This window comes from Euleptes europaea, chromosome 3 (genome assembly GCF_029931775.1).
Source record: "Euleptes europaea isolate rEulEur1 chromosome 3, rEulEur1.hap1, whole genome shotgun sequence".
Taxonomy (NCBI): domain Eukaryota; kingdom Metazoa; phylum Chordata; class Lepidosauria; order Squamata; family Sphaerodactylidae; genus Euleptes; species Euleptes europaea.
The window spans coordinates 40569437-40594681 of record NC_079314.1 but is presented as its reverse complement, the minus strand read 5'-3'; the positions used below and the strand labels follow the sequence as shown (position 1 = coordinate 40594681).

The 25245-nt window shown below is 42.6% G+C and overlaps 1 protein-coding gene across 1 annotated transcript; it reads left to right on the top strand.

Annotated features, from left to right (window-relative positions):
- Positions 1-1217: 1217 nt before the first annotated feature.
- On the top strand, positions 1218-21637 carry STK38L (serine/threonine kinase 38 like). Its single transcript, XM_056847171.1, has 13 exons — positions 1218-1363; positions 1982-2033; positions 7370-7492; positions 8472-8555; positions 10167-10290; positions 10896-11050; positions 11869-11971; positions 14901-14962; positions 15204-15321; positions 15467-15590; positions 17725-17820; positions 19239-19330; positions 21206-21637. Exons 1-13 carry the CDS (start codon positions 1230-1232, stop codon positions 21331-21333), a joined length of 1395 nt encoding a protein of 464 aa, XP_056703149.1. The 5' UTR covers positions 1218-1229; the 3' UTR covers positions 21334-21637.
- The last annotated feature ends 3608 nt before the right edge of the window (positions 21638-25245 follow it).

The following is a 25245-nucleotide window of genomic DNA, read 5'->3' as shown; positions in this document are numbered from 1 at the left end:
GCTTCCTTTTCTGAAACCAGCTTGAACATCAGGCATTTCTCGTTCCATATATGGTAACAGCCTTTGCATCACTTTACTTGCGTGAGAAATTAATGCGATGGTTTCGATAGTTGCTGCAATCTTTGATGTCTCCTTTCTTGGGAATTGGAATGTAAATGGATCGTTTCCAGTCTGTGGGCCATTGTTTTGTTTTCCATATCTGTTGGCATATTCTTGTCAAGATTTTGATGGACTCCGTTTCTGTGGCTTGGAATAGCTCTATTGATATCCCATCTGCTCCTGGTGATTTGTTTCTCCCGATTGCTCTCAGTGCAGCTTTTACTTCACTTTCTAAAACTGTAGGTTCTTATTCAAAAGATTCTTCTTGGAAAGAATCTGTTATCCTTTCATCTCTTCTGTATAGTTTTTCAGTGTATTGTTCCCACCTTTTCTTTATTTTGTCCAGTTCAGTTAATGTATTTCCATGCAGATCATTCAGCATGCCTAACTGTGCTTTAAATTTCCCTTTGATTTCTTGGATCTTGTGGAACCGATCTCTTGTTCTTCCTTTTTTATTGTTCTCTTCTATTTCTTTACACTGGTTATTATAATAGGTCTCTTTGTCTCTACATGCGAGTCGCTGGAACGTTGCACTTAGACTTTTGATTCTATATTAGTGTTCCAGGGCTTAGTGATATGATGTTAAATATGTATATGTTGATAATATTTCTTCATAATCTTTTTTTCTTGCAATAAATGAGAAATGGTTCATTCTCTCTCACACACGCGCACTCTCTCGTGCACTCTCTCTCTCTCAATCAAGTTTCAGCCTACTTATGGCGACTCTGTAGGGTTTTCAAAGCAAGAGACATTCAGAGGTGGTCTGCCATTGCCTGCCTCTGCATAGCAACCCTGGTATTCCTTGGTGGTCTCCCACCCAAATACTGACCAGAGCCAACCCTGCTTAGCTTCTGAGATTTTATGAGATCAGGCTAGCCTGGACTAACCAGATTAGGACATCTTTCTCATAGAAAGTGAATTTACATTTTAGATAAACCAGTGATTCTACTCCACTTTAGTTGTGTAGATTCTTTAGAGTGTATCAAGTTCTGTATCACAATTTTTTTCCCTTTTGTAGAAAGAAAAGTTTATTTTCTCTTTCTTGGCTTTGGGGAGGGTGGGGAAAGCAAAAATATGTTATTCCATTGAGTAATAATTATTTTCTGTGTTCTGTTTCAGTTCATGTTACTATGGCAATGACTGCAGGGACTCAAGCATCCTTCCCCATGAGCAACCACACCCGGGAAAGGGTGACGGTAGCTAAGCTCACGCTGGAGAATTTTTATAGTAACCTAATTCTACAACACGAGGAGAGAGAAACCAGGTAGTGTGCTGGGGTTTTTTTTTTCCCCTGACAATTTCCGTATAACGTATATACACATTTGTGCTTGGGGTGGTGGGAGCCTTGAAAGTGTACACAATCCTGCATAGCGGATTGCTTTTAACCAGGAATGTCTTTTGACTTAACCAAGAACTGGATAACCAGCAAAATTAACTCTGGTATTCCTTGGTGGTCTTCCATCCAAGAACTAGCCAGGACCGACCCTACTTAGCTTCTGAGATCTGACAAGATCAGGCTAGCCTGGGCCATCCAGTTCAGGGGCCAACTCCTCTTACTAATGGGTAAAGTGAGAAAAATTCCTTATTGTAGAGTAAGGTTGGTTAGGGTTTTGTTTTGGTGTATATGTATGAACACATGAAGCTGACTTATATTAAATCATGGCCTTAGTCCATCAAGATCAGTATTGTATACTCAAACTGGCAACAGCTCTCCAGGGTCTCAGGTAGAGGTCTTTCAGCTCACTTACTCTTTTTAACTGGAGATGTCGGGGATTAAATCTGGGACCTTCTGCATGCCAAGCAGATGCGCTACCACTGAGCCACGCCCTCTTAGCCATGTGTAATTTGTGATTTTTTTCTCTCTGTGTGTGCACCAATTTAGGCAAAAGAAACTGGAAGTAGCTATGGAGGAAGAAGGCTTGGCCGATGAAGAGGTAATACAAATGTGGTTAAAGTGGAATTATTTTACGTTGATTGGCCAAGATTGGTGGTGGGAAATCCATAAATGTGATGTGATTAATTCTTTAAATTGCAGATTCCAGCAAAACTCAACAGTGCAAAATGGTGCATGATGTCGTTTAGCCTGAATGTACAAAATAACTCCAATCTCTTTTGTGAAGTGGGATTGTTAGAGTAAAATTTCTAGACATTTTGAAGCCCCTTTCCCTGTTTTTTTCTGGGGGGAAATGATATGGGGGGGGGGATTAATTTTTTGCCATACTTTCCTATCAAATCTAAATGTCGTTTAGTGACTTAACATTAAATTGCATTATTTGTAACTTAATTAGCATATCGAATTGTACTATTTGGCATATTTGTGGAGTTGCAGAGTATAAATACATTTTCTGTAAGAAAAATTGTAAGTATACCCAATACTTGAGAGAGAGTTGCGGCTATAGCACATGTATGTTTAATTTTTGCTATCTGAGGTACAGGAAAAAATAAAAGTAGCTAATATCCGAATATCCAGACGCTACCTTCCGCCTGTAATTTGAACCCATTATTGAGAGCCCTATCCTCTGCTGCCAACAGGAACAGCTCCCTGCTCTCCTCTAAGTGACAGCCCCTTAAATACTTAAAGAGAGCAATCAAGTCCCCCTTCAACCTCTCTTCTCCAGACTGAACATTCACAAATCCCTCAGCCTTTCTGCATAGGGCTTGGTTTCCAGGCCCCTGAACATCCTCGTCTCTGTCCTCTGTACCTGCTCCATTCTGTCTACATCCTTTTTGAAGTGATGCCTCCAGAACTGCACACAGTACTCCAGGTGTGGCCTGACCAATGCATTGTACAGCAGAACTATGACATTTAGCGATTTGGATGTGATGTCTCTGTTGATACACTCCAAGATTGCATTAGCCTTTTTTGTCACTGCATCATACTGGCTACTCATATTTAACTTATGGTCCTCCCGTACCCCAAGATCTTGTTCACACACACTGCTACCCTGAAGTGTATCCCCCATCCAGTATGTGCGCTTCTCATTTTTGTTACCCAGATGTAGAACTTTGCACTTGTCCTTGTTGAACTGCATCTTGTTCACATCTGCCCACTTTTCCAGTATGTTCAGATCTCATTGAATTCTCTCTGTATCTTCTTGTGTGTTCACTGCTTCTCCCAATTTGATGTCATCTGCAAATTTAATGAGTAGTCCCTCCACCCCCTCATCCTGATCATTTATAAAAATATTGGCAAGTACTGGGCCCAGAACAGAGCCCTGTGGCACCCCACTGGTCACCTCCCTCCATTCAAATGAAATGTCATTAACAACTACTCTTTGAGTGTGGTTCTCCAACCAGTTACCTGTTCACCTAACTATCCTAGAGTCCAGTCCACAGTCCTGCAGCTTACCCATCAGAACATCATGGAGAACCCTGTCAAAATCTTTATTATAATCCAGTTAAACAACATCGACAGCATTCCCTCGATCCAGTAAGCTCGTCACTCAATCAAAGAAGGAAACAAAGTTGGTATGGCAGAACCTTTTGGCGACAAGTCCGTGCTGACTTACAAAATTGTCCTTCAGTTGCTCGCAGATTGATCCCTTAAAATCTGCTCCAGTATCTTCCCTAGGACAGAGGTCGAACTGACTGGCCTATACTTTTCCTGGTTCATCCCTCCTCCCTTTTTTGAAAATTGGGACAACATGTGCCACTAGAATGGAGGAGGACACATCTCCCATCCTCCAAGAGGTCTGGAAGATGATGGACAAAGGATCTAAAAGCTCTCTATAAAGTTTTTTTAGCACTCTCGGGTGCATGCTATCTGGCCCAGGGGATTTGTACTCATCCAGTGCAGCCAGGTGCTTTTCAACAACCACTCTGTCCATGTCAACGGGCAGCCCAGATGCTGTGCCTTGCCTACTACCTTCTCTACCTGAACCTGTTCTCTTCTTCAGGGAAAAAAACTGTAGAAAAATAGGCACTGAGCCTTTCTGCTTTCTCTCTGCCCTCTGTCAGAGGTGCTCCATTTTCACCCAACAGTGGGCCTGTCACCTCTTTTACCTTGCATTTGCTCCTCACATATCTGAAGAAGCTTGTCTTGTTGTAGGGAGCCTCTGTTTTGAATTTCAGAATGAGTTTATATATCTAAGGCTTTATTTGCCGGTATGTAGGATGCTATCTTGTTCCAATTAATATTATAGAAATTACATCCCCCAATTTTCCATATTGCTTGATATTTCTAAAATAATTTGCACGTTATACCTCACCATAAGTGAATAAAATCTATAGCTTAACCTAGGTTTATGGGTTTTTTCCCAATTTGCAAAAACTAGATTAGTACGTGGATTCATATCATCCTGTAATTACCCAAGTCATGATGCAAAAGAGGATCTTGGAATAGTCTCCTGTAATAATGAATAATATCCATCAAATATTATCCCATTTCTTATATCAGGCAGCCAGCAATCCTCTTAGTAGAAAAAAAGTTAGGAAATCCGACACTTCCTTCTTTCATATTTCTAAACCATGCTAATGAAGAAACCCTCCCTCTTAGAACCTCAGTGCATGCTTTTTGCCTCCTCTCCAGAATGGAATTAGAAAGGATGTTAATCAATAAGAATGTTCTGAGTAATATATTCACTTCTGTGATAGAAATTCTGCCTGTGCACTTTAGTTTCAATTTAGATTATGCCTTCAAACTTGTAGTGATTTCTTCATATAACTTTTTATGATTGGTTTCAGCTGTTTTCTCCACATTTTCCCTGATCCATATTCCCAGGTATTTACATTGATACTTTCCATGGAATATTACAAAAGTGCTGCTGATATACTAGTTTTTGTTTGTATAGTCATATTGATTTTTAACCATTCTGATTTTTTTAAAATTAACTTTGTATCTCAATAGTAAGCTAAAAATTTGCCATAGCACTGTAAGCTTAATATATACATCTTTCAGGGTCACTTGCATATAATTTCCAATTTTTATCCCTTTAATATTTACATCCTATCTAATGACTATTGCCACTGGTTCTATTTAGTGTGTAACACCCCTGTCTTATTATTATATCCAAATCAATTCTCACTCGGGTAACAGTTTATAAAGACTGTAACTGTAGGATTGGTGTATCTATCCATGTTATAAGTTATCCATTAATCTGTGTTGGATGTTTTTTGAACATCAAGAAATAACATTGCCCCCCGCCTCCGGAATCTTCCTTTTTTATATAGTGGCAATAATTGTTAATCTTTTAAGATGATAATTGTACACAGTTTAGTCTCTGTTGTAGACTTCTAAATTATCAAATCAAGTATTGCTAGAATAGATGTTCATATTTTAAAATCTTGATTCAAAAGGCAGCTAATAAAAATCAGTGTCTCTAAATGCAATAAATAACTTCTTATTAAATCTTCCAAACAATACATTCTAAAATAATTAACTCTATGAAAAGTTGCCCCTACCCTTCCCCCCCCCCCCATCACCCTAAGCTGACCAGCTTCCAACTACTTACAAGGTGATTTGAGTAGTTGCTGTGATAGATGATGGTGAACCCTGGTGGAAGCCCTCTGTTTGCCCGGAAAGGGTCTTCCTCCAAAAAGGGAGGGGGAGAAGGGGAGAGCCAGACCCATGCTGGAGGGAGAATTATGAAAAATCAAAATCTTTGCAAAGAGGGAAGAGGAGGCTGCTTGGGGAGCTGAGTGACTCAGGGAGAGCTTTTCAGGTGTAAAGGTCTCTTCCTCACCCAAGTTTCAGTGAGGCAGAAGGGAGCTTATGGGGAACAGTTCTGCATATATATCGATATAGATTCCTGATGATGATACAGAAAAGCACTCTAAAAAGTGCCTTTCTTTCAGGATACCTTGGGACTCCAAGGTATCCTGAATGGGGGGCAGTGGCTGGCGGGTACACTCCTTGTCTCCCTTCCCTCTGGCACTACTAGGTTTACAGTGAGGGCCCAAGTTATCTTGTGATATATGATTCCACTATAAGTGCCAAAAGGCATTTCATGAATAGTGCGAGTCTCAGTATTGCTTAAGGATGGTAGGAGGAAGTCATCAGTTGTAGTTCTGTAATGCAGGTGTAATCAGTTAATATTAATTAACTCAGTTATGATTTCCTTGTATGTACTTGTTAGCATTCCAACAGGGTAGCAGTTAACGGATGGCCCTCCGTTACAGCCTCATTCCACGGCATTATGGTTTCTGTTATCGTTTGTCTTTTCGTTACACTTTAAAATGCAGTCCAGAGCATGAGAGCCACAAAATGGCACAAGCACTGTGAGTTAGTATCGCTCCCGGATAGAAACAGGAGGAGCAGGAGGGAACTTTGGGGCCTGTCTGCAGGCCTGCCCCTGTGCTGTGCTGATACTTGCTCTTTGGATCACTGGACAAAGCAGAATCACCCTAAAAGTTTACAGGGGTGCATAGGGACCACAGCGCACACTGGGATGGCATGATCTCATTGATCAGCTTGTGGCCCTGTGCCAAAGGTTTGCCGCACAGTCTTGGAAAATAGGAAAAGAAGATACGCGTGTGGAATATGCTTCCTTTAAGATTATAGGTTACTGCTATTGTACAGTTCTGTCTTCTCCCCTCTGCTTTTAAAATATTTTACCATCTTTCTCAGAGCTTGCTGAATGCAAGCAGTGATCTAGTTCTCCCTTACAATAAGATGAGAGTTGTCGTAAGTGATCAGGAAAGTAGTTTTCTTGCCATTAAGTTGACTTTTTGTGGTTGTTTCACAACATCGCCTCACATGTCATGAGGCTGGAAATATGTGAAAGGTGGGTGCTCATGCACTGGGCAGAAGTGGGTGTATAGTGCCATCTTGTGGCTTTAAACCACAAGAATAAAAATGATTGTTCCTATTTTCTTTTTAGAGATGGTGGCTACATTTCAGAGTGCCTCAGGACATTTTCATGCGCAAAAGTGTACAATATTATTTATCGTCTTGTCTCATAGTTGATAGCCTACTGAATGTTAAATACCAATTGTTCATCCTTTCTCTGCTGAAGAAGGGAGGGGCTTGGGCTGAGAGAGAGAGAGAGAGATCTGGGAGGTCCTGTGTCAAATGCATTCTCTATGCAAACAGTCCACTAGAACTTTGTTAGAATAACTAGCACGGTCAGCTTCTCTAACCACCAAGAAGCCATGGAGTGCCTTCACCATTTGGGGGTGAGCAATTTGTCTTCTAGAGAAAGTTATGTGTCCCATACTGTTGAATGCTTGACGTCATGATTGCAGTGTTAGAAACAGATTATACGTTCATACTGTTCACTTTTTAAGTGTTGCGGTTATTTTAAGTTGTCTAATACATACTTCTTTCCTTCAGAAAAAGCTGCGGCGGTCTCAGCATGCCCGAAAAGAAACTGAATTCCTGCGGCTGAAAAGGACTAGGCTAGGCCTGGATGACTTTGAATCTCTGAAAGTTATTGGAAGAGGTGCATTTGGAGAGGTTTGTCATACGTGCTTTTTCTGAACAGTTGCATTATTTATTTATTTAAAACACGTCTATGCTGCTTTTCCACTCAGTTCAGGGTCCCTAGGGTTCCATTTCAAAATATCTTTCTTTCAGAATTATAACCATCTATAGCACATTGCTTAATATTTCAGATGAAAATGCCTGCAAAGGTGTTCCATTTTGATTTCCCCCCTGCCCTTCGTTGAAGAAGCTCAGCATGGTATACATGATCTCCTCCCCCTGTTTTTCCCCTCAAACTATCCTGTGAGGTAGGTTAGGCTTAGAGGGAGGGAGTGACTGGCCCAGGTCCTTAAAGAGCTTCACAATGAAGTGAGGATTTAAACCCAGGTCTACCTTGTTGAAGTCTCACACACTCTATGAGAGTTCTACATTTTTTATATTTTCCCCAGGATTTTCAAATTATCTCTTTTGTAAGTATAGGAAGATCTATGTGGACTCCTGATCTGGATGGTCCAGGATAGCCTGATCTTGTCAGATCTCAGAAGCTAAGCAGGGTCAGCCCTGGTTAGTATTTGGGTGGGAGACCACCAAGGAATACCGGGGTGGTTAAGCGGAGGCAGGCAATGGCAAACCACCTCCGAACGTCTCTTGCATTGAAAATCCTACAGGGTTGCCATAAGTAGGCTGCAACCTAAAGACACTTTACACACACAGCCGCTCCTATATCCTGTATATACTTAGCCGCTCCTATAAATACTTAGATTTAAAGGTTCAGATTCACTTGGAGGCTTCTCTCTTACCCAGAGTAGACGTTGGTGGTACTTTTTGCTCTCTTAGCTAGGGTCTGTCATCCATATTGACAGTGCCAGTTATCCTTTTCCTTTCCTAGGTTCTGAAATAGCTTCTGAAGCATCATCCCATTGCATTTTCTTCCAGAGCATTGAACCACTTGCTAAAAACCCTGCTTCCATTATGGGTGTTTAAAATTATTATTATTATTTTAAATCCCTAGGTGCGTCTCGTTCAGAAGAAAGATACGGGTCATATTTATGCAATGAAGATACTAAGAAAAGCTGATATGCTGGAGAAAGAGCAAGTATGTGCTTGGTCTATGTTTTGTCACTTTATAAGTAGCTGTGAGTGAATGTTGTACTGTACTTCATTGTGTCAGAAGGACCCCGTCGCCTGGTTCGCAGTCCCTCATTCTTCTTGTAGCCCATCAGTTGCCAGTACCGTATATTACTTTCTATTACTGGCAGGGCTGGGTGGTTACTGTGAGGTGAATGTACTAGTTTATGAAAGATGTTCAGCGTGATAGGCCCATGGCTCAGTTGATCAGGAAATGTTGAGAAAAGGGTTAGAGGAAAGCTGGAGGCTCAGTTCTTTAGTAGACGTTTTTAAGGAACACAGAGACTCTTCAGACTGTGTAGTGTCGTGTGATGCCCTGACCTGGATGGCCCAGGCTAGTCTGATCTCGTCAGATCTCAGAAGCTAAGCAGGGTCAGCCCTGGTTAGTATTTGGATAGGAGACCACCAAGGAAGTCCAGGGTTACTGTCCAGAGGAAGGCACTGGCAAACCACCTCTGTTAGTCTCTTGCCATGAAAACCCCAAAAAGGGGTCGCCATAAGTCGGCTGTGACTTGACGGCACTTCACCACACACAGTGTCGTGTGAACTAGTACTTCCTGTTCTTGTGCGGTGGGACAGATTGGGCTCCAAATTAAAGTGGATTTTTATTTATAAATTCATTGGGATTCGTGAAATCACATTGATTAATGTGAAAATGATTGTATGACTTGAGCTCAGCTCTGTGCTGGCACAGCGTGTGAAGTTCTACCCACAGAAATTCTATCACGCCATCGTTTGCAGACCCAGAATGACCCTCCCCTCCAAAATCTGAATAGCAGAGCCTCCCAGTGTCCTGGTGCATTTGGAGAAAGTCCCACATGTGGCAGTAGTGGCTAGTGCTGCTTGTGTTCTGATGTACCGTGAAAGCCAATTGTAGAAATCCTCTTGAGCATGTAGTGGGATTCAGAGCTGGCATTTTACAGCAGAGCTAAGAACCATGTGGCCTTGATTCTTGAATGGTTTCGAATAGATTATCATGAACATATATACCACATGATAGCTGCATCTTATCACAGGATTGCTTGGTGGTGCAAAATCACCTTTAACGGAGGTATATTTTAGAGTGATAGAGTTTGTCAGAAAACTATCACATCAACAGATTGTGTGGATTTGACTGTATGTGGAATTCATTAGCATGTATTGCATAGAAGGGGGGTCAGTGGAGAGCCTGTGTGCTGAAATCCCACTAAAATACAATTTCTAAGGCACAGATTTAACTGCTAAAATTCCAGTTACATCTGTCTGCTACAGCCAGAATGGCACCTTAAAAACAAATGAATTTATTGTGGCTAAAACTTTTGAGGGCCAGAACCCACTTGTCAGGTTTGGTCAGTGAGTCTTCAGCATACTCAGCGTCCTCTGGCTGCCTCCCAAGAACAGCAAATCACTTGTCTGTTTGGGGAAAGAAATGTGCATGTCTGGTTACATCTCTGTACAGCATCAAGCTTTAAAAGTTTGTAGTGGATACCTTCAACATGCACAAAAGTAGGCCAATAGATTCTGCAGGAAGGTAGTTCAGTAGTAAGCCCTTCTGATTAACGTGAGTCTTCCATTTTGTTGATCAACACTTTTCCTGTAGGTGGCTCATATACGAGCGGAAAGAGATATCCTAGTTGAAGCAGATGGTGCCTGGGTGGTGAAGATGTTTTATAGTTTTCAGGACAAGCGTAATCTTTACCTGATAATGGAATTTCTGCCTGGAGGTAAACAAACAGTTTGTCCTAGTTTAGTTGAAGCTGATATATATGTCTGAGCTGGACCTGGGGGGAGTGTTCACGCCTCATCCCTTAACTATAACTTAAGAACAGGAAAGGTTATGTTTGCACAGTCCTTGACTACAGCATACATTGCTGTCTAGGAAGTGGAAGAGACTGGGTAGAAGGAAAACTGTACAGCTTTTAAAGGGGTAGATACATTCATGGAGGAGAGGTCCATCAGTGGCAACCAGCCAGTATGACTGGAGGGAGCCTCCATCAACAGAGGCAGCAATCTTCTGCATACCAGTGCTGGGAGGCAGTAGCAGGGGAGGGCTTCGGCCTCAATGCCCTGCTTGTTGGCCCTCCAGAGCAACTGGTTGGCTGCTGGGAGAAACAGGATGCTGTACTAGATAGACCCTCATTAGTTGACCCAGAAGGGTATATCTTATGATGTTAGATGAGTTTACAGAAAGGGTCCCCCCCCCACTGTAATGGAAGGACCTTATCAGCCTTTATTTTGATGAGCCATCCTAGCCCCATACTGCCCTTTTCAGTCTGCTGAATTTTAACTGCTCCTGGCCACATTAAACGTCCCTTTCTTTTTCATTCAGGGGATATGATGACTTTGCTTATGAAAAAGGATACCTTATCAGAGGAGGAAACGCAGTTTTACATCTCTGAAACTGTGCTGACCATTGATGCCATTCATCAGCTGGGCTTCATTCACAGAGACATTAAGCCAGATAACCTACTGTTGGATGCAAAGGTATGAAATGGGGTTTTAACTTCCCAGTGTTTTGCAGCTGCTAGTCCTTCAGTGAGAATGGAAGAACACTAGTAGTTACTTTGTGAGACAAACCCTGAGATATATTAATAATTTGCTTCATTGTGAAACTCATCGGGATTTTTTTTTTTACTTGAACAATAAAATACTCTTCCTCATTTGCAATATTGTTATATATGCCATAGGGTTTAATCAGTGCCAGCGGTTGCCTTTATAGTAGGTGTTGTCACTTGCAGATCCAGAAGCCTGGGCAGTTACTGCTGCAAGTATAAAAGTGATGCAGATCTGTTGTTGTCTGGCCTGGGGTAGGTGTCAGATGTTGAAAGGAAAAAAAAGTCAAAATATTCTACTGGATGTGCAGGCCTAGTTCAGACATAAGGGCTAAACCCTCAGATTCACATGAACACATGGAACACATGAAGCTGAATCAGACCCTTGGTTCATCAGGGTCAGTATTGTCTGCTCAGAGCCTCCATGTGTATGCTGTAGAAGCACTTTACAGAAAAAAATAGAAGCACTTTAGACGCTTTGTTGGAGCCTCCTTCGTGAACGGAAGCACAATTAGATAAGTTTTTTCCCCCTCCTTCCAAGTACATGTATTCCCCCCCTTGTATTGAATGGTAAATAGTGGCTTATTCACCATAGGCGAAGATTAGCCTGTTGGGTGAAAATCAGGCTTCCTTTTAAGCCAATCTAGTTCTGTTGCAAGTTATGTGTAAGATTGAAATACATTAAAAAAAGAAATACAAGAATTGCTGCTTGTTCAGTACCTAAGGTCAACTCATGTTTTCTCTCTGTAGGGTCATGTAAAACTGTCTGATTTTGGACTATGCACAGGTCTAAAGAAAGCTCACAGAACTGAATTCTACAGAAACCTTACCCATAATCCGCCCAGTGATTTCTGTAAGTGTTAGCTCATCCCGTGCTACCTTGGCAGCCTTGATTTGTAGGTCTTGTATGCTAGGCCTGCTGCATTGTTTGTGATTTTGTTGGAATGCCTGTTGGGATGGGAACCAACCCAGAGTGACCCTGTAAGATGGAGAAGAGGGCACTGTAATTCCCATCCTTGCGTCTTCTCTGCTCAAGAGGACATTGTGCCATTGGAATTGCTGTCAGTCGGCTGAAGAGAGAACCTCCATTGGTAGCTGTAGTTCATTACTGTGTCCTGAAACCAAATACAGAAGAAAAATAATAATTTAAGGAACTTTCCCCCATAATAGACTACAAAATGGGACCTGTGAAAATATCATGAATGCTAAGCATCTCCCCACACCCCGGTCCTTCTAGTGATGATGGCAGGGCTTCTGCTGTGCTGTTGAAGGGGTCTTGGCTTCAGGGAACTGGCACCCCATGGGGAGCGGGGGGGGGGTCGGCATTGATGTCTGGTGTGCTGCTTCACAAATCAGATCTTGGATCCCCGCCTCCCCAACATCTTGAAGTTCAGTCTTTTGTAATCCTTTTGCCACTGGAAGGGGAGTTAAAGCAGCAAAATGGGATGACACAGGGTGACCCTGTACTGTGAGAAGCAAGCTGTGCTTGTTTCCTGCTCAGCAGATGTAACCTCCCCATAGGATATTTCCTGGCAGCATTGGGGAAACTACAAGTGCACAGTCAGAGTATGGGGCCAGGTTTCTTTTTTTATTTTCCTCAACGGTAGAGTTAAGTAGCTGACTTGTGGGCTTCCCCACAGTCTTCAGTCGTGGTAGTTGGACTCCCCTTAGTTAAAATAGCAAGTGATTCACGTAGAAATGGATTGAGTCACTTATGTGCCAGTGAAAGGAACTTCCCCTAGATATTTTAGTTACTAAATTTTAATGGCTTCTAGGCCAGCAAGTATTCTTTTCTTAGCTAAATTCCTTTGTTCAGGCCATGAGAGTTTGGACAGGTTGTGACAAGGCATCCCTAATATGTATAGCCTGCTCTCTCTGGCTTGAATTCTTCCTTTCTTCCTTTTATTCCTAGTTGGGATCGATTGATACTACTCAAGATCTGTAGGTCAAAGGAGTAGAGAAAGAAAAAAGAAATGGTTCATATATTGCAAACCGTACCTGTAAGAGGAGAGCTGGTGGAGCGCTTGGCTTTTATTGGACGTTCTAAATTGATTGACTTTTTGCAGGTGCACAGGTTCACACTGCTACTTGGGAATGACAGTGGGGGGGGAGGCAGCATGTTGCCTAGGCAACCATGCAGTGCTGTCGTTTCCTCCACGTATATAGGATGTCGTAATGCCTCATATCAGTATGGCAGGTGGGAGGGGGGCTTTTCCCCAAACAATCAGATTCCTGACTTGGCTGTTTTAAAAGTGTGCACTTACACGATGCATGCCCAGTCCTTGGGGTGCTTACGAAATTCCCACCCATGCTCATTGCTCACATTCTAACTCATTAGAAATTGAGGTTTTTAAAAAAATCTCAAGTCAGTTTCCTCGGTTGAGAGACATAGGCCGACTCAGCAAATGCTTTTTTGGAATGTCTTAACACAAATTGCGCAGGCACAAAATTAGCATACGAGCTTGTAATTTTAAATTACAAGTGGAAGATCATCTTCAAATATAGCAGAGCTGGATTGCAAAAGCAATAAGTCAATACATTAATTAATACTTTAAGCCTGTCTATGCTTTGTTTTTACTAACCAATGGCAAAGGCTCACTGTTCCCCAACATGTCTGCAAGTGAACTTCAATTTAGCAGTTGTATTTATTTACTGCTTTTACCTCTTCCCTGCCCCCATTTCTCCTTCCATCATGGGACTTAAGAAGTCTGCCATCAAGGCACTGACCAACCCAGACCATACAGGAAGTGACACGTTTCCCGCTTTAGCTGTTAACTCGTCCTCCTCAATTGCAGCCAGGTTTCAAAAGCAGCCAGGAACTGGCACTGGCCACCTTTGACTTGTGGAACAAGGCCAGCTTATGCTGGAGAAGGTGGCTCAAGGCTCCTTGAGGAAACCTCCGCCACAGCCGGGGATCATTGGGAGGAACAGCCGCTTGATTGTCCCCTTGTCCAAGGATGTGTGGGTGAGAGTAAAGCCAGCCTAGGCCCCATCAGCTCATCAGAACATATGACTGAGCACCCCATTCCCCTCTTCCAAAGACTACTGCAGCACATGGCAGCAGAGGATAGGACTCACAATAATGGGTTTAAATTGCGAGTGGAAAGGGACCGACTGGATATTAGGGGGGAAAATGTTTTATAGTAAGAGTTGTTCATCAGTGGAATCAGCTCCCCCTCACTGGCAGTCTTTAAGCAGAGGCTGGACAAGCACTCGTCAGGGATGCTCTAGGCTGATCCTGCCTTGAGCAGGGGGTTGAACTAGATGGCCTATATGGCCACTTCCAACCCTATGATTCTATATCCAGACAGCTGAACTGTTTATTTTAAAGCCCAAGTGTGGCTGCTGGCTTTTAGTATAGGAGTGTTAACATTAATGAAAATGTGGAGTTAACTCTTTTCAGTGTTTGGCAAGTCATTTGTGTTCTCCATCCTTTTCTAATGTTACCTTTGTAGCATGGAGCCGCTTCAGGGTGGTCTGTTCCTCCACTGCCCTGATAAGGGTGTGTGTACGCAGTTGTGATGGTTTGGTTGTGGGGAAGGTGACAGAAGATGATAGTTATTTCTCATGCCCATGTTGTGGCAGTCATCTGGGAAGTTAACAGTGTTATCCCCTTTATACAAATATGGTGCGCATGGGTACATGCCACTGGAACAGACTGTGCTATGCCACAGTGACTCCCGTGAGGCAAAGGGTGACATTGGAACGGGCCATTGGTTGAAAGTGTCCTGTGTTCCTCAGCAAATCTGTATTAATGCCTTTTGTTTTACATTGTGCACCAGCATTTCAGAACATGAACTCTAAGAGAAAAGCAGAAACATGGAAAAAGAATAGGAGACAGCTGGTACGTACCTTTGGGAGAGCTACACTAAATGTCTGAGTTCTCTTTGTGGAGAAATTTTCAGCACAACACAAAAACCTGTTGCGGAAAATGCATGCTTCACATACCTCCCTCCCTGCCAAGCAGTATGTTAGGAAGGTTGTAGTGGGATGGTGAGGGAATTTACAGAAACTGTTTTTTTCTGAAGACTATCCCAGTCCATTTAGATGTTGGCTAAATATCTTGCCTACCTTCTTGTTTTCAGGCATATTCTACCGTTGGGACCCCAGATTACATTGCTCCAGAAGTTTTCATGCAGACAGGATACAACAAGTTATGTGACTGGTGGTCTTTGGGAGTAATTATGTATGAAATGCTAATAGGTAAGAAGAATTCTTAGCACCATTCTCTGACCAGTAGCTATGGCGCTGAACTCTTTTTGTGTTGATGGCTCTTGTGAGAGTCAATTGTTGTAACACCGTCTGAAGCTTCTAACAATTTGTATTGTTTTTTAAAACATTTCCTCAGGGTATCCCCCATTCTGCTCTGAAACGCCACAAGAAACTTATAGGAAAGTTATGAATTGGAAAGAGACTCTAATATTTCCACCTGAGGTGCCCATTTCAGAAAAAGCCAAGGACTTAATTCTAAAGTGAGTAGTTAACATGCTTCTCTATATTTGAAATATGAAATAGTGGTCTATTTTTTTTTAAAAAAAATTATTATTTTTCTATACTAATTAGACAAAGTATTCAGCAATCAATATAAGTAAACAGAGAGTAAATTCTAATAAATAATTGTTGAAAATACATACATATATAGATAAAAAATAAAATATAAAGACTTCCCCTACACCTCCCTCAATCTTGTCATTTATTTGTAATCTCCTTTGTTTAAGATTCTAATCCTAATATTGTTACAAACGTTTATAAGATTTATTTTGTTTATTTAACATTACTTTTAAGTATTTGCTATTTCATTTATCTATATTCAAATAAAGAAAAAGGAAAAAAATAAAAAAGAAAGAACAGAAATAAAAAGCACTATTTTTATAATAAAAAATGGATTAGATAATAAGTATCATTTTTAACTTCCTTTGAGAATGAATATCATTATCATTCCTCCATTTCTCCCACATATCTAATAAGTATGTTATGTTAATGCCAATAATTCTGTTTTTGTCAGAGCCAAGCCATTTAATCAGTCCTTTTTAATTAAATCCCAAGAAAGACTAAACCCTTTGACCCAGTCACTTTATCTTAAATTTCCAGCATCTTCCTCTTTTTCCCCATAGCTTTAAACGTCGAAGGGTATCCATGGAAGTTGTTAGTGCAATTCCCTCTGTGAAAATTGATGGGGGATAGTAAATCTGCAGCATATTTTCTTCCATCCCTAAGGCGAGAAGAAAAATCCCAGTATTTCCAGCTTTTTGCCCTTTTAAATTCTCCCAGTTGACTTTGAAAAGTTCATCAGGTAAATCATAAAAACAAAAGTCAAAGTCTCTTACGTTCATATCCATGGTTGTCAATTGGGTTGGTTCAATTTCTTCTTGCAGATGTATATCCTTTGGTAGTCCTTCATCGCTCTCCATCTCCTTTGCAGAATTTAATTCTTCTTTTAATGGTTTGTCGTTTGGAGAGCTTCCTTCTCTCATCTCTGATCTCATTGTCATAATTCGGTCTTTTATATCCTTGAGATCTCCCGAAATTACATCCAGTTTCTGATTGACAAGTTTGTAGATATTGTTTGTCAGAGAGACTAGTCGATCCATGAATTTAGTCTCACTTTCCATGGTTGCTACTTCTGATAGTTTGTTGAGGTTTAATTTGTAAAATCCGGACAGGTATACGTTGTGAGTTGTAAAGTGGTGTTACGGGGGACAGGATATAAGGTCGCCCGCCTGCCGTTCCTTCCTTTTGCCTAGGAACTTGGGAAGTATTTGCCAGTTACACAGTGATGCCACACATCCAATCTCAAATCCCGTAGTATTCTCGCGATGGCAGACGATAGCTGATGCTTCCAGATAAGATGTGGCTTGAAAATTTGTTTCCTCAGTAAAGCCTCCTCCCGGAAATGGGGGGGGAATCTGCTCGTCCCTCCCCTTTACACTTCTGAGTTTCTGATTGGTGGCTATAACATCATTCAAAAGGTCCCAATTGTTATGTCTATCCACCGATCAATTTGATTAAGATCCTGCCGGCTTATCCAGTGTTTTTAAATGTCAAAGAGTCATCCAAACCTCAGATGGGGAGATACGGATTCTATAGATATTTTTTCCACTCCTTCGGGACTTCCAATTCCAGGTAAAACAAAAGAGTTCTTGTTACTTAGATTTTAGAAGAGTAGGTATTCTTGCTTATGTATCGTTGCTTAGATGGTAATAGGTAGGGGAGAGCTGAGCCTAATTCCAGAGAGACGTTCGCGGCAATGGTTTCCCCTCAGGCCAGGTGGGACCTCATCCAGGATTCCGAGAGTCGTCCGATGGCTCTCTCAGCAAAACTGGGGGTCAAACTTCACTTCGTGGGCAGCAGGGGAAGTCCTGTTTCCCAATCCACTATTTAGGATCGGGTAGGGGTGCAGGATTACACCCCAGATTCGAACGAATCTTGGTTCCCTTGGGAGCCCCCAAGAGACGTGGTGCTCAGCTCAGCATCCCTAGTGGAAGTCCAAATAGTGGTCTATTTTTTGTCACTTATTTGAGAGGAATGTTTTGTACAGGAAACATCCTTATCTACCTTTCACTGTTATTCACCATGACCATAACGATTTTTCATCTTCTCTCTTAGATACTGTAATGATGCAGAAAACAGGATTGGTAGTAATGGAGTGGAGGAAATTAAGACACATCCATTTTTTGAAGGCGTTGACTGGGGACATATCAGGTATAGGTGATGAAAGATTTGTGTGGTTTGTGGGAAACCTCAGAGTTTATTTCTCCCTGATCTTGGGAGCCTCACTAGAAAGCTGGGAGAGTTTCAGGGCTTCTTGGGCAAATCATTGCATTATCTGTGTACCTCCACACTTGCTTGTGTGAATGGGCCTGTTGGCTTTCCCCCCGCTGAATCTGTTATTGTGAGAAAGTGAAACTCACCCTGTTTGTAATCCCATCTCAGGTTTCCATGAATTAATGTGTAGCATGGACTATTCTGTCCTGAGGTCAGTGAGCTGAAGCAGCCTTCTGCCTAATCTAAGGCTGAGCTGATCTTATCGAGTCCTGTGCAAATTCCAGACCACATCAGAAGGATGATGGAAAGAGGCAGAATAATCCAGTCAGTCCCTGATTGAATTTTGGGCTCCACCAGGATAGTATACCTTCTTTGGCAGGGTGGCTTGCCCTAAACAGTAGTTTCTGTCTACAGTCGCTGTCAGCAGAGCAAAGGGAATATCCATCTTTTCTTGGTTGCTACCAGGGAAATGGAAGGCATTGAGGGTTGGACATGACAACAGGCTTCCAGTAAGTAATGGAGCTTTGCTCCATTGGAGTAAGGCATTCTCTTTCTGAGGAAGCCTCCTTGTTGAGCAGAAAAGAATTGTTTCCTCAATGCCATTGAGATTGTGGGTAGAAGAAGCTCCCTTTCCCATAATACTAGAACACGGGGTCATCTGCTAAAGCTGGAGGGTGAGAGATTCAAAACAGATAAAAGGAAGTATTTTTTCACACAACGCGTAGTTAAATTGTGGAACTCCCCGCCCCAGGATGTGGTGATGGCTGCCAGCTTGGAGGGCTTTAAGAGGGGAGTGGACATATTCATGGAGGAAAGGGGTATTCATGGCTATTAGTTAGAATGGATACTAGTCATCCTGCATATCTATTCTTTCTAGTATCAGAGGAGCATGCCTATTATTTTGGGTGTGGTGGAAAACAGGCAGGATGGTGCTGCTGCAGTCGTCTTGTTTGTGGCTTCCTAGAGACACCTGGTTGGCCACTGTGTGAATAGACTGCTGGACTTGATGGGCCTTGGCCTGATCCAGCAGGGCCTTTCTTATGTTCTTGTGTTCTCATGTAAAAGAGGAGGCATGTGGTGGGGAAAGGAAAGGGTAAAGAGCCATGCAAAGCTATCCGAGTCCATCCCGGATCACTTGAAACTTCTCACAGACCCCTCTGATCATGTTTTGCAAGTACATCCTCCAAAAGGAATAGCAGAGGCATGGGGACTCTTCTATAATTGGCCACCAATGGCCAAGCCATGTACAGCACAACTCTTAAATATGCCAGTACTGCAAGATTAAACCATGCTGTTCAGTGGTTAATGACATTGGTTAGGCTGACCACTCCTCTTCTGTTTTTCTTTTTCTGTAGAGAGAGGCCAGCTGCGATCCCTATAGAAATTAAAAGCATTGATGACACTTCAAATTTCGATGAATTCCCAGAATCTGATATTTTACAGCCAGGTGAGAGAGGATGTCTATTTATGGGAGAAAGCTGTGATCACAACTTGTGTCCTAATCATCCTGATGACTTTCCAGTTCGGCAGACCAGCCTCTGCTCCCTGCCACACATATGCCTAGTGAGAAAAGATCATGAATCTCCCAATGCGCATTTCAGTGGCACCTACTGTATCTTTATGCCTTGAAACAGCCTAATTCTAAATGCTGCGTGCGTCAAAATGATCTCTGTCGTAAAGCAATATGGAGAGTGGTGCTGGTGGCTGCAATTGGCTGAACGGTCATGACTTTCTAGAGTGGCTGTGTAAACAGAAGGATCTCTGCCCATCATTAGCCAAGCTGTTCAGAGGGGCAGTGAAGCAAAAGGGCCCCTAGAGGAAGGGAGAAGCCAGGGACAGAGGAGTGGGAGAAAAAAACCAGAGGGGCATAGGAGAAGAGAAAGAGAGCATCCTAGAGGAAGGAGAGGACAAGGAGATGGAGGGAAGGAGGAGTCCGAGAAGGACAGCTAGGAGACAGAAGGGCCAAAGAACACAGCTGCAGGTGAAGGAAGCTGGGAGTCCCATATTGATCTAAGTCGGGTCCCTAGTGGAATGCCTGTGGGTTCTGTGACACCTGCTGACCCCTCTCGTGGAGCCCGCCCAGTTTTTGTAGAAAGGGGGGTAAGGCCACGTGGGGCTTTTGCCCAGCAGAGCTTTTGATTGGCCATTGGAGATTTGATTAGCCATGCAGGTTTTAAAAGCTGCTTTGGCAGCAGCTGCCACCACAGTACAAGGATCTTCACTGTATTTCTGAAGGTAAGCTGTGTGTATGCAAGAAGATACTTTTTAAAAATGAACATATTATTTTAAACTTATCTGGTTAAAAATGGCTTCTGCCTGAAATTTTGAAGAGTTGCTGTTAGAGTTATGCATAATTTCACTTCCTGACATTTTGTGTTTGGCTCCGCCTCTTGTGGCAGCTGTGTTGTGGTTGTGCCCCCCCCCCCGCTACTGTGTGTCAGAATTCCAAAGGAGCCTGCAGGCTCAGAAAGGTTGGAGGTCCCTGATCTAAGTTAACTAGTCAAGTCTTTAGTGACCTCACAAGAATTGCATTTTCCAGGAGTGTGCTAAAATATGCCCTGAAGTGGCACAATTTTTATGCCCAGAGAGCTTGTGCCCCAGTTTGGTTAGCCTGGAATGGGAGCAGGAGAGTTTTACTGCAAGGAGGCATTGTAGAAAAAGTGAAGCAATGTTTGTTCTTGGAAAGAACTGTTTTGGGAACAAATTCTGTTTTTTGTAAGGGAGAGGAGGAACAGGAGATGGCTAGGGAAAATGAAGTTGCTCCCAGGCCTAGGGAACCATATAGAAGAATGCATAAAATATAGGTGTCCCAAAAGGGGGGGGGGGACATGGTGCAACAGGTACCTGATGAGCTTGCAGAGAACCAAGTGGAACGATTTGAGATATAAGGGGTGCTGATTCATGGAATGGCCTAGTTAGAAACGTGTTGTTCAGTGTAAAGGAGGGCTGCTTACCCATCCTCTTCTGCTGACAAATGTGTTTGCCCCAGATATCAACTGTTTCTTGCTTTCCTATTGGCTCAGGGAAGGAAAGCAGGTGATATGCCTTAGCGGCACAATGCAATAAAGAGGTAATATGTATAGTGGGAAGGATGGGATGAGGACAATATGGTTGAAAAAGATGATATTGTGTGCAGTCTAGTGTTCCTTGCCTCTGTGGGTTTAGTTTGTGTGTTTTGTTCACCTCTGGATCCCAGACAAACTTTGTTATGTGCTCATATGGCACGGGTGATTGAGTTTTGATATTTTGGTGTTACCCTGCGATTGCTGGCACCTTTGTAACACACACACATATATTAATTCCTTTTGTTTTTGTCTTCTAGTGCCAAACACCACAGAACCTGACTACAAGTCCAAAGACTGGGTTTTTCTCAATTATACCTACAAGAGATTTGAAGGGCTCACTCAACGCGGCTCCATCCCTTCCTACATGAAAGCAGGGAAGTTGTGAACCGTAGCAGGGGGGAGGATAACACCCCCTCACGAATAAGAACTCAGGTAGCTGCTGCATTCCCAAGATCTGCTTGGCCTAGATCGATACACTGAAATGTCCACACAGACTGTCTGATGCACATAGACTTTGCGGAGACATTAGGAAATCCTACCGGATTAGGATTTCTAAGACTACGACGAGAATTAGTTGGCAGTGCCAGCAGGCTTCTTCTCCCCCACGTCCCCCTTTTTTTAATAGTAAATATTTTTGTTAACTTTATTATAACAAAGGTACTGGAATAAAAGGAATGGAATTCTCTTTGTATCTGCACTGCCTGTGAGTGTATAAAGGTCAATTGTGCCTCTGTTTGTACTGTGGCTTTGTTGGTACTGTCGTATGTCTAATCGACCCAGAGGTTGAAATCGTATTGCACACGCAAGAAGCATCACTGGCGGTTCCCTAGTAAAGTTGCCCATCGTGTGTGTCTTAACTGTTGTCCTGGGTGTGGGTTTAGATATGCAGTATAAAAACCACCAGCCACTTTCTTGTAATGTCGTAGGAAAGAATCTGCCCAACAGATGAAGTGTGGCGACGAGAGAAGTTGTCCTGGAATAATTGTTTTGAAGAAAAACGATACTGGTTCAAATAAGTCGTTTGAAAGGTTTCTTTTCTCTGTGCTTCATGGCTTACACTTGAGGGCAGAGCACGTTATCCCTTGTTAGGACACGAAAGAGGAGTAGTACTTCAGGGAGGCAAATAGCGTTCTGGCTGATGTGCAGAGGGGATCTGACAGACAGTACCTTTAGCATAATAAACTTCTGTTGAGAGAGTTGTAATTCTTTATTTTCAGAGAATAAAATGGCACTGTCGTCAAATCAGACAACTTAATTCTAAGTAAAACTTCCAGACTGATAGTGGGGAACTTCTAGAGAAGGGTGGGGGGAGCAGGGACAGTGCCATTCCTCGTAAGAAGCAGGGAAAGATGCTTTTAAAAATGAATGAGAGCATATCAGTTGTTTGTTTTTTAAAATAATTTGCTCGTTTTTCCTCCTATATTTTTTTGTGGGGTGGTTTGTCACTGTGCCATTTTATTCTCCTCTGAGCACCAAAGATCCTGAAATGGCTTGATTGCAAATTTATGCAGTTCTGTTTTCTAGAAGTGTATGTGATTCGCTTATTTTCAAAATAGGTGTTAAGAATGATGAAAACCTTTGCACATATTTGCTTAACAAATGAGTTAATTCTTCTGAGCAGAAATCCTAGAGACGGATACCAGTTTATGGTGGAGTATGTTAGATGTCAGATCTTCCTGGATGTGGAGGGTGTTTTAGGTTGCCATGGCTTTGAGCTGAGTTACACAATCAGAAGTATCATGTAGTACAGCGTGCCACTTCAGAATGCGTGGCATGCTCTAATTTAAAGAGATAATTTCTGCACTTACAGCCCATTCCTGAGCTCTTGGCCAGAAAGAGTTCATGAGGACCACAGGTGCCCATGCCGGCGTCCGGGCTGCTTGTGCCGGTGCCTGGGCTGCTTGCGCCGCCGCGAGAGGCAGGGATGCTGGTGTTGGGCCGATCGTGCTGCTTCCCTGTGCTGCCATGGCATCCCTGGGGGCGTTCCCTGCCAGTAGGCAGGTTCCTGACCCCTTTCACCCCAGGTACGCCATCGACAACAACAGCATTGCTGTGCCAGCTTTTTGCTGGCTCAGCCTTGCTGTTTTCGGTGGGGCAAAATGCCCCATTTTCAAACCTAAAAACATTTAAAAGGCTTTAAAAAGCTTTTTTGTTGGCTGGGGAACGGCTTTGGAGGCACCGTGATGGCACCTTGGCCGCACTGTCCCTGGTGGCCAAAGGCTCAGGAATGGGCTGCTAGACTACTCACAGCATTTGGGGAGGGAGCAGAGTTAGAAATCTTTTCCTTAACATGCCAGCTTTCCACAGGCATGAGTTTTCGATGTTCAGGAGCATTCAAATACGCACACCTCCATGTGCAATCTCCCAAGTGGGACAATCCCAGGAGAGCTGTACAAGAAGCAAATAACGGGCAGTTTTAGCTGTGAAAGGAAGTATAATCAACCAGGATTGCAAACATTACCATAGCAACTGCACTGTTAATTTGTCTTGCTAGAGGGATAGGTCAATTTTATTTTACTTGTTGATTACTGAAAACCACAGTCTCTAGATACCATGTGAACATAAGAAAGGCCATGCTGGATCAGACCAAGGTCCAGCAGTCTGTTCACACAATGGCCAACCAGGTGCTTCTAGGAAGCCTACAAACAAGACAAGACAACTGCAGCAGTATTGTCCAGCCTGTGTTCCACAGCACCTAATATAATAGGCATGCTCTTCTGATCCTGGAGAGAATAGGTATACATCATGACTAGTATCCATTTTTACTAGCAACCTTGAATAGCCCTCTCCTCCATGAACATGTCCACTCTCCTCTTAAAGCCTTCCAAGTTGGCAGCCATCACCACATCCTAAGGCAGGGATTTCCACAATTTAATGTGCGAGAGAAGATGGTTGTGTTCATTTAAGATTAAAAGTGAGGACTGATTGCAAGAGGCTGTACACCCTAATTGGACCCATTGTTGAAGCCACGCTTTTATTTCAGTTTTGTAAATTGGCTAACACATTACTTGCACTGATCAGCAAGGAAAGGGGCGGCGCAGGATAGGACAGGCTGGGCTACCACTCCCCAGAGTGAACAGTTTTCAAATCACTGGAGCCATCCCTCTGCGTCCTCTCCCCTTGTGGCTGGGCTGACAACCAGGGCTAGCTTTGGCCCTGCAGTTCCTGGATGCTGATCTGTATGCTAGAGAGGTTAAAAATTTGGCCTTGGCCTGGAATTTAAGACTTCGAGTCTGCATCCCTTAAAGGATGCTTTATGGTGGGCTTCTGGTTTTGCTCTTGGGTTATTTTTCTCTCTCCCAGACATACAAAGCTTTCCCCAGTATATAATCAGTGCTTCAGAATCATTCTGATCTTTATGAACATATGAGCACCGTACCCTGACCTTCTTTGATGTTGAATGCATTTCAGAAGTTCATTTTAAGAACTGAAATGGCAACTTTTTCTCTTTCTTTCTCTAATAGAGTGATTCAGTAGTTGTGGGTTGGGAAAAGTGACAATAGAAAGCATTATGATGATTTATATAAGGCTTTTTACAGTGTATTAAATAAACCTGGCTTTTTTTGTAAAGTTGTAGTTTTGTAAAATATTTGTGTGAGGTGATTGTGTACTCTTTTTTTTTTTTTGCACTATGAAACACCTGCTTCTCCTATTGTGTATTTTCTATCTATATTCAAAAGCCTGTTCATCCTGCACACTTTTTTTTTTTGCCATAATAGAAATTTTGAACTACAGCCATGTGGTATTAGTTCTAAAATGACCAATATTTTTTCAGTGGGTTCGGAAGTGACCTTTCCTGGTGAGAGATTAATTTTGAGTAGGCCTTCATCTTTCCTGATGGATTTACAGCCTCAATGCTCACCCATGAACAAGCACCACAAACTATGCCAGGAGCTGCCCCCTTTGTGCACAGGCAAGCAATCTGTGGAGCACACTGCTGAGGTCCGGGAGCCTGGCATTGCCTGATCAATATATCTATTTAAAGACAACATTGTCAAAGTGTATTGGTAGAATATTCTGAAATGAGAGCTACATATTCGGCTCTAATAACTATGTAGAACTCCCTGCTTGACTATTTCAACATTCATTGTAATAGTATCAGAATTGCATGAATCTTGATAAATATGCAGCTTCCCTGCCAAACCACCAGAATAGCTTTGGCAGCTTGTGTAATAGCAACTGCAGACAAAACATACCCAGAAGTATTGTCGAAAAAGGTCACAGAGCACAAGCGAAGAAATGGGCAGGCCTCAAAGTCGCCCTGGCAGTGACATAGATCGGAACCACCAGCAATCTT